Genomic DNA, 17,867 nt, shown 5'->3' with positions numbered 1-17,867 from the left:
CTGGCAGGTTGTTTTGAAGTCTGAATATTTAAGCTGGAAGTAACCTTGGGAATTGTCTGGCTCAGCCCCTTTGTGTTACAGGAAAGGAATGTGAGATCAAGAGAAACTAAGTGACTTGTTCTAGGTAGCATAAGTTAGCATCCTAGTTATACCAGAAGTAGGTCTTAATGGGATATGCCTCTCATTAGATTTTCACACACCTCCCCCACCCCCGCTTAACCCTTTTAAAAAATAAGATCTTTGGGCACCTGGGTGGCTCAGTCCGTTAAGTGTCCGGCTCAGGTCATGATCTCAGGGTCCTGAGATCAAGCCCTGCACAGGGCTCCACGCTTAGCACAGCGTCTGCCTGAATTCTTTCCTTTTTCCTCTCCCTCTCTCTCTGCCCCTCCCCTCAGCTCATGCGTGCATGGGCATGCTCTCTTTCTCTCCCTCTTGCACGTGCTCTCTCTCTCAAATAAATAAAATCTTAAGAAAAAAGGTCTTGGCCAAATTATGCTTATAAAATGAGAATAACTATTGTGTTGCTCACCATCCAGAATTGTTATGAAGTTCCAATAAGAGGAGGTGTGCTATACAAACATAAAGGAGGAGGAGGAGGATCCTTGTCTCATTCTACTAGATAATTGTAAACATTCCCTACTATTGAAATGCTAAAGCTGTGTTACATTAGGTTATTTGAAGAGTCTCTTGTTAAGCATATTTTCCAACTACTCTGTATTTTTCTGCTTCTGGGTAATAGAAGCCCAGCCTTCAATTTCGGTTGTATTAGGTTGAACCATGTGACATGCTGATAGTCAACCATTTCAGACTTACAAGAAGAGCAGTTTTGTATTCTTGAACTTGTTATGGCCAGAAGCACATGGTAGGCTATAGAGGGCAGAGAAACTCTATAAATGTTTTAAGTGAGTTGAGAAGTATGTAGGTCTCCTTCATGTTCCCTGTAGGCCTATGGATTTTTGCCTACGGGAAAGGAGCACATAGGGCTGAATGAGTTTCTTTCCTTCTTTCTGCTTCCGTCAACTTCTGGGCTTAGCAAAGCAGCTCAGTGGGAGGCATAGGGCCTGGCTATTCGAGAGGGCCTTCTCCTCCAGCCATTCTCTTGGATCTTTATTCATTAACTCGGTGAACTGCGAGGTTATACCGTTCTTTGGAAGGATAGATTTCCATAGCTGGCTAGAAAAATTCAGTGCTCTAGAGAGAGAATAATAATGAACAAGTCCAGTTTGTTTATCTGTTTGTTTAAACACTAAACTGTTTTCAGTTTAATCAGAATACATTAAGGGAGATTGGCTGACCCTCTAAAATATGAGACTTCTGAAACACAGTTATATTTGTCAAATATGTTATTTATAAAAATGATCAAGTTAGAAGCTTTTATTTGATTTGAAAAAATAGCTGTTGGAATTGGAATGTAAGTAGAATTATAATTCATAATTTACCCGTCATGTTCTATATAATTGTTAAACTTTTGCCTGATAACATCTCTTAGTATACTCCTTAAACCTCTCATGTCCAGATATAACATGTTCAGTTAATACATGTTTTGTTCTTAAAGCATTTTGAACCTCTCATTTCCTTCAGGTTATTTAGAAAGATCTTATGGAGCTTGGCTACCTGAGAAAGTCATTTGAATAACTATTCATGTTTCATATTAATTTCTAAGATTCTAAATTAAAAACCATGGGAGATCTGTTTTTTATCTTTTTTATTTTGTTTTTGTTTTGTTTTTAAATACTTATTTGAGAGTGAGAGAGAGAGCATGAGTGGGGAGAGGGGGCAGAGGGAGAAGCTGACTCCCTGCCTACCAGGGAGCCGCTGCCCCCCCTCACCCCCTACCCCCTCAGCTGATCCCAGGACGCCGCGATCATGACCTGAGCCAAAGACAGACCTTAACTGACTGAGCCACCCAGGAGCCCCTTGTTTTTGTTTTTTAAACACAGAGTATATAAACTAACCACCCACAGTCTTCTCAGGAGCAAAGCAGGGGATGGAAGAAGGAAGTGAAGGTGTAAAATTTTGTGTATTAGGAATTAACAATTTATGATTGGAATGCTTTTGAAGGTTTTGTGAGTGAGTTGTTGAAACCTTCCATATGATTTGTCACAGAAATAAAAAGTCAGGATTTAAAACTTTTAAAAATTTTGACAAGTGCCATCTTATTATAGAAGCTCAATATTTGAAACAAATGCAAAAGAACTGCCTTGCTTAAAACAGCTGTACCAGGTCCCCATGGCTCTGGGCACAGCTCAGCTGGTGACAGTTAAGTCTGATGAATCATGTCAGAGACCTGGTCAGGTGTGAGGACTGTAGCCTTGTAGGTCACAAACCACACAGGCCCACACTTAGGGATGTGGGGGACCCAGTCCCTTGTGCTTTTAGCTAAGACCATAGTACAGCCTCGGTGACAGCAGGAGATTGTCAGATGGACAAGATACAGATGCTGAGTCAAGCGAATGAAACCCATCAAGTCCTTTCGGGTAGCTAGCACCCACTTTCACTCCAGCATTCCTTAGACAGCCTCACTTCAAAATGGTCCCCTGTGTACTTACAAATTCAGCGGTTTCATCATCTTTGTGTGAATTTCTCAGCAAGGACATTGTAGACATTTCTGGCTGAGCAATTCTTTTTTTTTTTTATGCTTTTTTTCCCCCAAGTTTTTATTTAAATTCTAAATAGTTTACATATAATGTAATATTGATTTCAGGAGTAGAAGTCAGTGATTCATCACTTACATATAAAACCCAGTGCTCATCACAAGTGCGTTCCTTAATACCCATCACCCATTTAGCCCATCCCCTGCCCACTTCTCTTCATCAACCTGCAGTTTGTTCTCTATCGTTAACAGTCTCTTATGGCTAGCCTCCCTCTTTTTTCTTTTTCTTCCTTCCCCTATGTTCAGTTTCAAACATTTTTTTTATTCTGTCATTTATTATATATTTTACATGCTATGAAAATTTAGCTCAGGTCACCAGCCATGTGAACTCCCAATACCTGCAGATACCTATATCCACAGGCCAAACTTAATACTCTCCAGGTACTTTTAGGGACCAAAAGAATTACCTTTGCTATACATAGTTCACTATGCGAGATGACTTTCAATTACCTTCTAAACTAAGATCCAGGTGTTCCTTATCCTTATGAAATAACAACCAATCTATCTTTTCCATCAAAAGAACCTCTTCATGTCAGTGATTTCTTTACTGAAATCAATCACCCATCTCCTGGAACTCCCATTAAGAAAAGGCTCTTGGGTGCTAATAAAATAGATTACAGCCAATGAAGTGAAATTACTTTTAACTCTTCTTTGTCAAAGATGTAATATGTAGATCTGATGTTCATGGCTCCATCAAAGCTCAGATGTTTATAGTGGTACTGATTCTGCATGAAAATTTGTTATACATCTCATTCTTTTTTTTTAAATTTTTTATTGTTATGTTAATCACCATACATTACATCTTTAGTTTTTGATGTAGTGTTCCATGATTCATTGTTTGTGTATAACACCCAGTGCTCCATGCAATACGTGCCCTCTTTAATACCCATCATCAGGCTAACCCATCCTCCCACCCCCTCCCCTCTAGAACCTTCAGTTTGTTTTTCAGAGTCCATCGTCTCTCATGATTCATCTTGGCTGAGCAATTCTTTGTCAAGGGGAACTACCTACACTTTTCGGAATGCTAAGCTCCCTAGTATCTACTCTCAGGGTTCTCCAGTCCTTGTGACAACCCAGAATGTCCTGTAGACAAGCACACACCCTTCCCCCTTTGAGAATCACCAACTGATCTCCCTACCAAAAGGGAAGCAATCTTACTGACCTACAGCATTCCCTAGATATTTGCATTTTAGAAGAGAATGTTTTGGTATTAAGATGACCAATAAATATATGAAAAATTAGTGCAAATTAAAACCACAGTGAAAGAACACTACAATCCCACCAGAATGGCTACAGTGAAAAAGACCGACAATAATTTGGCGAGGATGCAGAACAGTTGGATGGAAATTGGCATAACCACTTTGGATAACTATGTGATTATTTATTAAAGCAATCATGAGTCTTCTCTAGTGAGTCAGAAATTCTACTCCTAGATACATACAGGAGAGTAATGAGTACCTTGGCCTACCAAAACACGTCTATATAAGAATGTTCACAGAAGCATTGTTACTGATAGCCAAAAATTGGGACTAACCCAAATGTCAATCAGCAGTTGCATGGATAAATTAATTTTGACATCCTCACACAATAAAATATAACAGCAGTAAAAGAATGAATTGCTGCATGCAACAGGCATAATAATGAGTAAAAGTCAGGCAAAAGAACAATAGGATTCCCTTTATATGAAGTAGAAGAACAGGGCGGACTAATGGATGATAGTAGTTACCTGTGGGGGCAGAGATGTTGATGGGAAAGGGCAGTAAAGGAGCCCTCTTAGGCAGTGGAAACTTTCCAAATCACAGTCTGTTTGGTGATTACTCAGTTTTGTACGTGTGCACACGTGGATATACGTATACATAAGTATGTGTAAAAGTTCATGTAGCTGTATATTTAAGATTGATACATATAAATTAGGAAGGAACTTGGAAATTTAATCTCTAATTTATGGTATTTTGGAGACTAGGTTAAAAAATAAATTGAGTCAAAGGAAATAGTTTTTCTGGAAGCCAAGAAAGTGATGTAGAAAGTTGCATGCTTCTAGGGCCAAAATTAGGGGTGGTGGTGTTGCTACTTAGTGGTGGTGGCACAAGCTGATAAAGGTATAGCTAGTAGGAAATGCATGATTCCCCTTCTTTTTGAATTTTTCTATTCCTGTCTATAGCCATAGTGGTTTTTTTTTTAAGTCTTAATTCCTGTCCTCCATTCCCATGGCATCATGGTTGAAGCAGTGGGCGATGTTGAGGAGAGTCAAAAGAGGGGCTGTTGGAAGAGGACACAAGCAAGTGTTTGTACATCAGATATTTATGCATTGGAGCAGAAAACCTTCATCTTAACCTGGCAGCCAGAAGCAAGGCTGGTACCCCACTTCATAGAAAACTCCAGTCGAGGGAAAATTTTGCATCCCAAGAGGTAAACATGGGATATAAAGGGGTGCAACCAATGAGCAGGAGTACAGATCACTGAGAGAGGAAGGCTCATAAATCACAGGCAAGTGGGGACATGAGGGAAAACAGAAGAGTGCAGATTTTGTTCAGCCTTTTTGACCACAACTGGCTGGTTACCCAAATTTGAGGTTTAAGTTGGGACGTATGATAAGGGCTTTACTTGTACCGTGTAGCCCCAACTGCACTTGGCATTCTTCCTGGTCCTTCATGGTGGTTTTCTTAAGGAGAATGAGTGATAGGGGAATAGTTTTCAATTAGATGCTGTGGATAAGTGTGTATTACAGCACAATGTACACTCTGATAAAGAATGAGATGATCAGGTCCTGGACCATATGCTGTGCCAGGTTGTAATCTAGCAGTGCTAGTTTTCAGCTCGATCCAAGTTAGAAAGCTGTAAAACTTACAGAACAAATATATGTGTTAATTTGTTATTTGGATGTCATTGAAAATGTTTTATCACTGAAATTAAAAACTGCATGTGTTTGATAAAATAGGTCCATTATAGAAATCAATGGCTACTTAGAATATGAAATATAAGCAAATAATGATTTATTGAGGGCTGTATTTTCCTTATTATGTGACAATTTTGCTAATAATATTTTGCTCCCAATTGTGTCCAATTTTAACTTAGAAAATTAATTTTAAAATCATTAATAAAGGTTTTATTTGAATTGATGATTGAAGCAAGCAAACATTATTGGAAACAGAAATGCTAATAACCATGTCTATTAATGGTTAAGCTTCATAAGCCACCCTGAATAAAAATAGAAATGACTATTAATTTTTCACTTTTAACTTGTCCTATTCTGTTTTTCATTTTTAATTACTTACCTTTACAAAAGACTTTCTAATCTTTTTTTTTAAAGCACACATTTTTATCTGTCCTCTTCCAAATCGTTTTGATTTTCCTTTGGATCAGTGTCATAGCCCATTCGGGCTACCGTAATAGAATACCACGACTGGGTAGCTCATAAACTACAGATACTTACTGCTCACAGTTCTGAAGGTTGGGAAGTCCAAGGTCAAGGTGCCAGCATGGTCGCCTCCTGGTGAGGGCTCTCTTCTGGTTGCAGACATCTCTGTTGTGTCCTCAAATGATGCAAGGGACTAGGGATCTTCCTCATGGCTTAAGGACCTCCCAAAGGCCTCCCTACTAATACCATTATGCTTGGGGGTTATGATTTCAACACCTAAATTTTGGGGGGGACACAAACATTCAGACCATAGCACTCATCCTGTGTGGGTGACCTCAAGTCTCTATTTCTAGCCATGTTGTCTCTTTAGTTTATTCCTGAATCTGCCACTGCTGCTGGATTTTATACTTGGGTATCCTTATGTGACCTTCAAGTGTAAAACTAGTCTTTTCATTTGCCTCTTTTTTTTCCTCAGAACTTTCCACAAAAACAACGTTTTTTCCTCTTTTCCCAGATTAGATGCCTCCCAGGCATCTTCGACTCCTTTCTGTTCCTTTCCAGTGTTATGCTAGCGAGTCAAACACTGTGCATTTGGCCCATTGTTCTTTTCAAAAGAAAAATTCCTTCCTGATCATTCTCACCGTCCCAACCTGGCTTGTCCCATCTCATACTTGCATTACTCCTTCAGTCATCAACTTTTGGTCTCTTCTCACCAAGCCATGTGTTGGCCAGATGAATTTCACGGGAGCCTTCCTTTGGTTCTATCCTCCTTGTGCTCAGAAACATTTAGGATAGCTCCCTGTTCTCAGTAAAAGTGAATCCAAACCTAGCCTGGCTTTAACCGGCTCTTTTTCCAACAGTTTACCTTCCGGAAACTACTTTTCCAGCCAACAGTTTGACTCAGGGTTTCCTAAACCCCCTTCCCTTCTGCAGTCTCTGCGCCTACGCTCTGGGGTCATTCATGTAGGTCACCCACCCCTTCCTCCCCATCCATCCATCCATCTGACCATCCACCTTCTCCCTGACCTCGATGCCTGATGAAGTCTTAACCCCTCCTCAAGGCTCTAGTCTCCCCAATCTTCAGCTAACTCCACCAGCTCTTACTGTCTACATAGGCAGTTTCATAATCTGACTTCTTCAAGCTGATGACCTTTCTTCTAATTGTGATAAGTTCAACTGCTTTTCACTTCTTTAATTTGTAGGTAGTTGTATGTCCAGCTAGATTGCTAGTGTCTTCAGGGCGAGAGTCTTTGCCTTACCTGTACGATCTCTAAAACCTAATGCCCATTAACGTAAGTACTGTGAGGACTGGAATCTTTGTCAGTTTGGTTCACTAGTAAATTTCTAGTGTTTAGTTTCTAGAGCAGAACCAGGTACATCGTAGGTATATAATAAATAGCTGTTATATAAATTGTAGATGTTCAGTGAATGCTTGATTTGACTTTAGGTCACTTGTACCTGCTGCATTAAAAGCTGACATCTCTCATTTACTGTCACTAAGAGATTATTATAGTGAAAAAGAAAGTACCCAGAATCTGTTCAACTGGGCTTGACTACTTCTAAAAGGATTTGTTTTCCTGCAGATATTAATGAATGCCAGCTACAGGGCGTGTGCCCTAATGGTGAGTGTTTGAATACCATGGGCAGCTATAGATGCACCTGCAAAATGGGATTTGGGCCGGATCCCACCTTTTCAAGTTGTGTGCGTAAGTAATGATCACTTTTTATTCCTATTTTGGATTGTTCTTTTTTATTTGAGGAGGGGGTATCCAAAAGAAGATAAATACTCAGCAGTCAACTGAATATTGTAAATATGTGGGAAAATCTCATTGAAAGGACAGCTGGAAGGAGGCAGACCTGCTAAGATCTCTGTTTTGGATCTTTGTCCAAAATAAATTTTTATTGCAGCCAGAAAAATATAACACCTCTAACTCAAGGTAGGGAAGAAGCACATTGAGAAAATAAACTCTGATGAACTGTTATTTAAAATTTTCATACCTGAAAGATAACAACAGTTTTTTCCTTTGTGAGCATTTTAAGCATTATTTAGTCTGAGTTAAACTTTGTCCCAGCTTCTGCCTTTAATTAGTCCAAATTCTGAGTCACTGGTGTCTGATTTAATGAGGTTTCACTGTACTTGCTTAGTTGGTAGAGTCTAGGAAATAGTTATAAAGGCCCTGCATTTCAGATTTTATATTCAGTTCTAATTTCTAAGATTCTCTCTCTTGTCCTCAAAAACCACCAAAATGTGTCTCCAGAGTTAGAGTGTTTTGCCTTACAAATGTTGTCTCTAAGTTTTTCTCTTGCACCTGGTAAGGGTAAAAATCCTTCATTAAACCATATGTTCTAATATTAATACAGAAAATATAGTGTCTCCAAAGAAACTCTCTAGCCACAAAACCTAATCCAGTATAATCACTACAGATCACTCGACGACCAGAGATGGATACATTTAGATAGAAAGTTCTCACATGCAGATTTTTTAAAGGTTATCTTACTTTTTAAAGAACTTGTGTTCATTATTACAAAACAGGTAAACACTGAAGGTTTTTAAAAGCCATATACATTAAAGCTTAAACATTGTAAATTAATGTATGGCAGAAAACTGTTAGGATAATTTTAAAGAGCAATTCTGTATTTCTGTCCTGATAGGTTTTTGTTTTTATTGCCTATTTTTTAATGTGGCTTTGATATACATTAAGCTGTATCCTCTGGCCTCCATTTTTAAACTTGGTATTTGGTTAAGACATGTTCTTGATATCTATTGCTTTAATTGTGCAACTCTCCCTGAGATACATAGACACAATGAAATATGGGCAAATGTAGTAAAATAAAAATGACAGTCTCATTCATTACTTTTAAAATTCTAAGAGTTCAGAGAGTCTTCTGGAAAATTGTTACTAATCACTACTATTTTCTTTTAAAAACTGTCAAATGCAGATTAGGAAATTTTGCACGTAAGTTCTTTTTTCCATGTTCTTTCACAGACAATTCTGATCATGAAGCAGACAGACACCTAATTATAGGGCTTTTTTGGTGGGTGGTAAAATTAGACTATAAAATGATGTTTGCATACAAGGTACGTTTGAAAACTAATACAAGGATTTGGAAATTTCAGGTAAAAAATCACATTGTTGATAATATCCAGATAATTTAGGGATTGTTTCTGGCTGATTAGAATTACATGTGTAAATATTTTAAATAGTTTCATAATTTTAAGCATAAAAGATTTTACAGAGTTTGGATATAGAATTTGCTTTGAATGTTTGGGTTTTTTTTTTCCTCTTAATTTGACTTATAGTCTGGTTAAAATTACCACATTGAAGACTGCAGGTTAGGTAAAGTTGGAGAGCTGGTCGCAAGGTGTTTTATTGAACTTTGACTAAACCTGATGTCTAGAGTTAAGGGCAGACACCCAGGTTTTAATAAGATTGTAGAAATCTGCCAATGAGATTTTTGAAACACTTAGACATTTCCTTAGCATTTATTTTCCCTGTCATTGCCCAAATAATATTGAACTTATTAAACAACCATTCATTCTTATTTGAAAAATAAATAATTCAGTTTTATGGTTCAGCTACAACAACTGAAATGATAAGTATTAAGAGAGGTTTGTTGCTAGTTAAATGTTCCAGTTTAGAGTTTGAGTTAAAACCTGGGATCTTTATCGGCATTGAGTGGCAGATTTATTTCTCTGTCCTCTGAATTTACCACATGTTACATCACAGATATGTGGAGTTCCTTCAGGATTTGTGACTTGGTTCAGTCCTGCCTGATTTGTTTGTGAACTGTATTTTGAAGAAATCAATGCAGGGCTTGGGGTGGGGGGTGGGGGACCAAGGCAGAAGTCTGAAAACAGTTGAGAAGAATCAGGAAAGAAGGTGATGTTTACAGAGTAAGGGAAAAAATATTGGCAAGATGGTGGTATCCTTAATAGTCATGGGGAAATAGCAGAAGGAGACTGGAGGTCACACATACTCATGCACGCATGCACACACATAGACACACGTGCCCAGACACACAAAGGCACTGAGAGGAGTTGTTACTTAACGTTTGGAGTATCTGTTTTTGAGAGCTATCAGCCACGGATAGAGCATGTAAGCAAATGGAAGAGACTGACCACATTTGCTCAGGCAGCGTGAATTGAGGGCATAGCCAGGCCATAAAAGGTGTGGCTGACTCTGAACGCAAAGAAAGGCACTTGGCAATGGCCAAGGAGCAATGGGAAGCTCTCCCTGTTCTCAGATGCGCTGAAGTGAACACCCTCAGAATTCCTTGACTCTGGCCAAAGGTTGCAACCATTTCTCTTTCTCTCCTTGCCCGCTCTCTGTCCTTGACTTAGCACAGCTCAAAGAACAAAGGCCGGAGGGCTCTGTCCTCTGCTACCCCAGACCTCTGTGTCTGTGCCTTCGGATGTCGCCGCAGCGTCTTCAGACCTCCTCCTCCCTCTCCATGGGGAAAGGGGAAATTTTAGGATTTGTCAGAGCAAATCCAAGAAAAGGACAATAACCTTTATAGTTGGAATAGGGAAACTTTCTGACTTTCTGAGCTGCAATTTTCTTGGGCATTCGGGAGCTCCAGGATGAGAGCTGCAGTGGGTGTGTCCATAGGTTTGGTAGAAAAATGCCCAGATGAAAAATCTCTGGGCCTGTTTGCTGTTTGATTGCATTTTTTGCCCCATGGCCTGGGTGCTAATTTAAAAATAGAGGGTTGGGGCGCCTGGGTGGCTCAGTCGTTAAGCGTCTGCCTTCGGCTCAGGTCATGATCCCAGGGTCCTGGGTTCGAGTCCCACATCGGGCTCCCTGCTCGGCGGGAAGCCTGCTTCTCCCTCTCCCACTCCCCCTGCTTGTGTTCCTGCTCTCGCTATCTCTCTCTCTGTCAAATAAATAAATAAAATCTTAAAATAAAATAAAATAAAATAAAAATAGAGGGTTGGAGAGATGTGCTCAGCAACCTGGAAATCATGAGATGAAGAACACATTCCTTCTAAAAGTTAGTCATGTTTATGCCCATCATATCTTGGGCATAATCATATCATATCATTAGATATGTATTAGATGTTAGATCATATCATATCTAACATCTTAATGAGATATGTATTATTCTCATTTTATGCATTACGTAACTGAAGCTTGGGGACCTTACACAACTTCTTAAGATCATACAGCTAGTAAAGCGACTCTTGCGATTTAAAGATTTATTTATTTTTGAGAGAGAGAAAGAGAGCGAGTGCACAAGCACGAGAGGGAGGAGGGGGAGGGGGAGAGAGTCTCAAGCAGACTCCATGCTGAGCATGAAGCAGGACATGGGGCTCCATCTCAACGACCCTGATATCAGGACCTGAGCCAAAACCAAGAGTCGGAAGCTTAACTGACTGCACCACAGGCACCCCAGGGACTCTTGAGATTTAAAACTGGGTTTTGTGCCTCCAAGTTTAGGGTCCTAGATCAGGGGTTGGCAAGATACAGCTCATGGGCCAAATCTGTTCCACTGTCTGTTTCTGTAAATAAAGTTTTATTGGAACACAGCCATGTCCATTCATTTACATATTGTCTAGTGTTGCTTTAGTGCCATGATGGCAGAGTTGGGAAGTTGCCGCAGAGACTGTAGGGCTCACAAGGTCTAAAATATCTCTTTATTATTTTGACTTTTACAGAAAGAGTTTGCTTACTCTCGGGCTGTATCAACACCGTCCAATAGGACTTTGTGTGATGATGGGAATGTTCTGTATCTGTGCTCTCTGATGTAGCAGGTGCTAGTCCCATGTGGGCAGTGTGACTGACAAATTGAATTTTAAATTGTATTTCATTGAAATTTTATTGAAGTAGCAACATGTGGCTGGGCGTTAATGTATCGGACAGCACAGTTCTAGATCCTTGTTTGACACAGCCGATGGGGTAAATGACTGCTAGGCCTCCTCCTTTCCCCCTTTCCTTCCTGACGTAGTGGGTCTGTGCATGTGACACCATTTTCCAGGCAGGCAGGCTGGGAGCTCCTCTGCCACTTTTGACTCTGTCCTCTCCTTTTCTCCAAGAAAGTCGTTAATCTTTGTAATCTGTCTTACACCTTCTCTCGTCTTTCCACCTCCTCTGCGGTCTCTCACTTCCCTCACTTAGCGGTCTTGCAGCATCGTGGCTTGGGGGCTAGACAGACATGTCTCTGCAAAGTGTTTGCCCCCACCTAACAGTAACAGCCAGAACCAGGGCAGCAATGTCAGCATCTTTATTGTGCATTTCATAAGTGCCAGGCACTAAGCACTTGGTGCGCATTACCAGATAAAATACTTCCAAGACATCCATGAAGTTTATGTTGCTGTTCTATTTTAGAATAAAGAAATGGAGGCTTGGAGGGGTTAATAAGTATCTTGCCAAAGGTCACACAGCCTTTAAGTGGTAAAGCCCACGTTTGAAGCTGGATCTTACTCCACAAGCTGAGCCTTGGATCAGGAAGAAGAAACTAGTCTGAATTGATGGGAGCGAGTCCTTTATTTAAAGAGAGCTGTTGTTTAGTCTTACTCGCCACAGAATAGAATAGATGATGTAACTCTGCACTGGCTCTAGAATCATGGTTTCTTTTATTTTAGTTCTCCCAGAATTTAATAGCCCGTTTCCCAGAAAGGGTGCCTGGTGGCTCTTCTTTCAGCAAATTCATCTCTCAGACTCCTCATCAACACTTTACCTGCCTCCCAACACTCCTCCCACAGGGGTTTTAAGCTTAAAGAGATGAAAGTCTGATGTGGAATTCATCCAAGAGCTGAATGAAGATATTGGGGGTGTTGGTGCAGGGGGCATTGAAAACAGGCTAGCTATATGCCATCTTCTTAGGTCTTCTATATTTTTTTAGCTTCCTCTAAGTGCCAGATTAATTTATATCTGCTTAATGACACTTGTCATTCATGTGTGAAAGATGTCTTTGAAAGTATGATCATAATTTATTGTATAGCCCTATAATTAAGTTGCTTGATACACTACTGGGGAACCCAAATAAGAGAACCATAGCATCTTTCCTTCATACTGTCCTTTGTAAGTGGGGCATCATCAGCATTGGCTATATAGTGATGATTCAAGACGAGGGTATGGAGCTATATGTTTATTACTTTTGGGGATTTCTCTATCTCTAGCTAAGAAAAATGATTTATGTTCCTGACTGATGTGGCATTTCCAGTAGGTTTTACACTCTTGAAATGTGTTTCCATCTATAGAGAGTACCTGAATCTTCCCACCTTAAATCGTAGCAATGCATCTTGCAAAAATATAATCTGCCAAAACCACTGTTTCAGTGTGTCTACATATAGGATCCTCAGTACTCTATCCCATACCCATTTCCACTTAATCTTTAGAAATCTTTTGGCAATACTATTTCTTTTAGCATAGCATAAAACCTTATGACTCGAGAATATATGATCATGTGTGCCATATTTTAAAATAATAAATGATGTAGTGTATAATGAATTACCCCTCATGGCTAGCCTTCCAATCTGTGGCTAAAGATACTCAACTTCATAATTCAGAGCATATTGTTTCTGGATTTACATGTCATGTTGACTAGAATGTGAAAATGCCAGAGATAAGTGGAATTGCCATGTGAGAGATTGGAAATGATATAAGAATGACAGGTAATGTAGGTGTTAAAATAGGAGTGGCTTAAAAAGGCACACCCTATTAGAAATCTGAGGCATAAATGAACACTTTTCCCTCCACATAGTTGTAGATCAAAGAAAATTTGAATCATGGGAGCACCAGTAAAACTGAGGTATATAGGCTAGACCTTTTCAATGGCTTCCTTCTTGGTTGTCTTCCATCTTTGAAGGAGTGTATTTTTTTTTTTTATTAGTTTCTTGTTCTTATATGTAGTTGGGGTGAGGCATGTCTAGTTAGAACATGGTCTGACACACCCATGCTCACCAACAATTGACTTGATGACTGTAAGCCAGTGATTCTCTTACTCCCCTAAAAACCCCCATTTGAAATGCTTTGGAAGCTGTCTGATGGGAAGACAAAAGTCTATAGATGATTTGTTTAGAAAGAATTAGCTCACTAGACTTCTATCTTTATTCTCCAGATGATAAAATGCCCAAAATTGTGTGTGTGTGTGTGTAGTTCACAAGATCTCAACAACCATCAACTCACTTTAATTAACAAGCAATTTCTTAAAATTCACACATGTGCACATAGTAATCCCTTAAAACACTGAATTGCTGATGTGGAGTTTTGGTTTAATTTTGGGGACAGGCATGGTAGGAGGTTTCTTCAAAGTAGAGTCCTTGGATGGAGGGGGCACTTTGAGTGTAAAAAGGATGGTGCCTATATAGTATCACTTGCCTGGGCATGCGGGCGAGGGGGATACGAAGAAGTGAGGGTGGAGAATTAAGTGGAAGCGAGTCAGTGTCACCATTATCCAGTGTCATGGATTTGAGGAAACCGTCTGCTCTGCTCTGAATGGCCCTTGTTCCAGGGATCTAGAACAAACATTAGTGTAGTTAGTGGTATAATTAAGCCCTGCCATGTGTAGATGGGATCCTGTGAGATGGCCTGACATTGTTTCTATGGAAATATGTGTTGTAAGTTCCAAATAATTTGGAGAGGAATTTTTTTTTTTAGTAGAATCCCTTCTGAGCTGATTATACTAGAACTAAGTATATGTTCTTAAGATTCCAGGAAGTAAGTGGGAGAAGGGAGAGGAAAAGACTCAAACTTGTCCCTCTGAGCACTTTTTTAGTAGCCCTGGACAAAACTGGTCTTATTAGACATACTAACTGCATAAGCTCTGAGGCTTCGGGAAGGTCTCCCCTGCTCCCCTCAATCCCCTGTTTCCATGCTCCTATTCACCAATAATAACTGTTTTTGAATATCTTCACTTTGTTCAAATGCTGCCACTAAGGAGCTATCAAGTTGTGTACAAACACCCATTGAGAGGATGGAGATATGTACTTGTAATAAAAGAGTGGCTGACATGTATTTTGTGTCTACTCTGTACCAAAGGTTTATGAGCATATGCTATTTCTAATCTGCACATTGAGCCTATTATTTATAGGTGAGGGATGTTGAAGCTCACCCAGTGTATTAAGGTTCTTTCCAAAGAAACAGAACCAGTAGGCCTGTGTGTGTGGATGCTCGTGTGTGTGTAGAGAGAGAGGTTTTAAGGGAATTGACTCACATGATTGCAGAGGTTGGCAAGTCCAGGATCCGCACAGTAGGCTGTATCCTGGAGACGAAGGGAAGAGTTAGTGTTACAGCGTGGGTCTGAAGGCAGTCCGCTGGCAAAATTCCCTCTTCTCCAGGAGAGTTCAGTCTTTTTCCTCTTAATGTCTTTCCACTATTAGGATGAGGCCCACACACACTCTGGAGATCATCTGTTTTACTCAAAGTCTACCAATATAAATGTTTATCTCATGTAAAACATACCTTCCGAGCAACTTTCAGACCTGTATTTGACCAAATACCTACTTGCTGTGGCCTAGCCAAGCTGAAAGATCCAGTCAACCATCACAGCCCCAGTGACTTCTATAGGTTGTCTTACTGGCAAGTGGTAGACGTCCCATGAGAATCCAGGTCTGTCTGGCTCTATAAACCTTTGCTCTTCTCACTGTGTTGTAGTACCTTAATTTGATCAGATTGTTTCTTAGAGCATCTAACTAAGATGTCAGTCCTTTGAGAATGATTGAAAATTGAGATCTGAGCAGGAAGGGAAGGTGACTTTGGAAGCAACAGGAGCTAGAGGAATTGGTTAAGGGAAAGGCAAATTGGAAAAACCTCATCTGGACAGTGATACAGTGGAGAAGAACTTTGGTTGGGATGGAAGAAGGGACAAGGGGGAGACCATCAAGCTTGGTCTGTTCAGCACTTTACTTGGCCTAGAGCTGGCTCACCTTTACATTAGAAAATGAACTTCTCAAAGGCAGGGCTGTATCTTATCCTCATAACTGCCTTGTGTGCTCAGTAGAGTGTCTAGCTGTTGGATTAGTGAAGTCTTATCTACTAAACTTAGAATAGAAGCATCAGGAATAGGAGTTAGGTCTTGCATGATTATGGGCTGGTGTGTTTTTGTGTGTTTTCTAAGGGACTGAACACATTGTTGCCTTCTCTGGTGTGCCGTCTTGTATAACCTGGCAGGTCAGAAGCTGCTCCCTGCCTCCCATCCGCTGTTGACTGGCCTACAGCGAGGCCCTGCAAGCTCTCACTGTCCTTAAGAAGGGCAGCAGCTGGCTTTCAGCATCAACTATGTTGAGTTCCCGATGTTCACAGTGCCTGGTTGCTCACCAAACTCTGCCCTAGAACTACCTCTGTTATGGCTAAATACAAGAAAATAAATGGTGTAGTGATTTTGATAATACGTACCTAGGTTTCGTTGGGCAGTTGATTTTGGTTGAAATGGTTTCTTTTTACATCATGCACACATACCTGATCTAATGCTTGCTAGAATGGAAGAAGGGACCAGATAGGGACAGGGACGCTTGGGGCCCTGATTCTAAAACCTAAAACGTATTTGGTAAACGACTCTAAATCAGGAAGGGTGATGCCCCGAATCTACACAAATTTATTCTGAAGTATGGTGTCTAATCCAGACTTTAAGGTTCGTTTTACTATGCCAAGAAAAGTCGATGTAGTCTTTTGTTGTTTCTTGGGTGACATCAGGCCTTATCTTTCTGCTTCAGCGGATACCCCTGTGATCTCTGAAGAGAAAGGGCCCTGTTATCGTCTTGTCAGTTCCGGAAGGCAGTGTATGCACCCTCTGTCTGTTCACCTCACCAAGCAGCTCTGCTGTTGTAGTGTGGGCAAGGCCTGGGGCCCACACTGTGAGAAATGTCCCCTTCCAGGCACAGGTAAGACATGACCCGCTGTACGCTCATATTCCTTCCCAGCCACACAAGGACACAGGAGGACTTTGGCAGTTTGCGTTCTTTTTGGTTTCCAACTTTTAATTGACATGTAAATAATACAGTGTATTTTTATCAGTTTTGTACAAACCATGACCATAGAAGGTTGAATCAGTGGAAGAGAGATTTTCCTGTTTCTGTGTAACATGAGACTTACTCTTGAATGTTAAGAAAAGCCATTACTTTGTGGGACCCTAAGTCTGGTGTTTAAAAGTGTGAAGAGACCAGATGGGCCGTGTGCTGTCTTAACGACTGGCCACGTGTCACGTGCATGGCCGCGAGCCCCTGTGCGGGTTGACTCCCTCACTCACTGGTTGAACATGTGCTCATCACTTTCTCCACTTGGAAATGGAGGGAATTATCTTCATGATTGAATTTGTGCTGTGAAGATTAATAACTCAAGGGCAGATCCTGACAGTGCACTGAGGAACTTCCAAGTCAGCATATTAATGGAAGTTGATTATTCTTTATGCTTTAGTTTGGTACATATTTGCCTAATGCCCTGAAAGGATAAATATATTTCTCTCAGTGCCTTACTTCTACCAAGGAGTCCTCAACTTCTCAAGCAGGATCAAGCAGAATTAAGTGGAAGAGAAAGAAACACACCCTGCAAATTCCAGGCATGGTATTATCAAAGGAGGAGTGGTCCCTATTTCACGGGCATGTGATGGCCATAAAAAGTCTCATCAGGTGCTTATTTGAAAGAGCTTCCCACCTAGAGAAGTGCATCAACTCTCACAGGACTGCTGAATGTCTCAAAGCTGTAACTTAGCAGCAGACAAGGTTTAAGTATAAATTTAAATCTCATAATCCACCTTTGTTGGTGGTTAAGATCAGAAAGAATTGGTAAGGCAGAGGATAGTATAATGTTGATGGTATTTTAGTAGACTGTATAAATTTGGACACCTTCAAAAGGGCCTAGTATCCCCCTGTGGGATCTGAACTACTAGTGATTAAAAGGTAATAATCCATGAAATAAA

General features: G+C 40.3%; 1 protein-coding gene across 14 annotated transcripts in view; it reads left to right on the top strand.

Moving 5' to 3' along the window:
• LTBP1 (latent transforming growth factor beta binding protein 1) overlaps positions 1-17,867 on the top strand; it is a 255,388-nt gene that overhangs the window by 109,504 nt on the left and 128,017 nt on the right. For all 14 annotated transcript variants that reach the window (XM_081796946.1, XM_081796942.1, XM_081796945.1 and 11 more), the window contains 2 exons: positions 7,595-7,717; positions 16,666-16,833. In XM_081796946.1, the coding sequence (XP_081653072.1) occupies positions 7,595-7,717; positions 16,666-16,833 (291 nt within the window). The remainder of the gene's footprint in view (positions 1-7,594; positions 7,718-16,665; positions 16,834-17,867) is intronic.

This window comes from Leptonychotes weddellii, chromosome 10, assembly GCF_054177405.1.
Source record: "Leptonychotes weddellii isolate Sample4059 chromosome 10, ASM5417740v2, whole genome shotgun sequence".
In the NCBI taxonomy this organism is placed as follows: domain Eukaryota; kingdom Metazoa; phylum Chordata; class Mammalia; order Carnivora; family Phocidae; genus Leptonychotes; species Leptonychotes weddellii.
The sequence above is the reverse complement of the archived record's forward strand: the minus strand, read 5'-3'. Positions and strand labels throughout refer to the sequence as shown.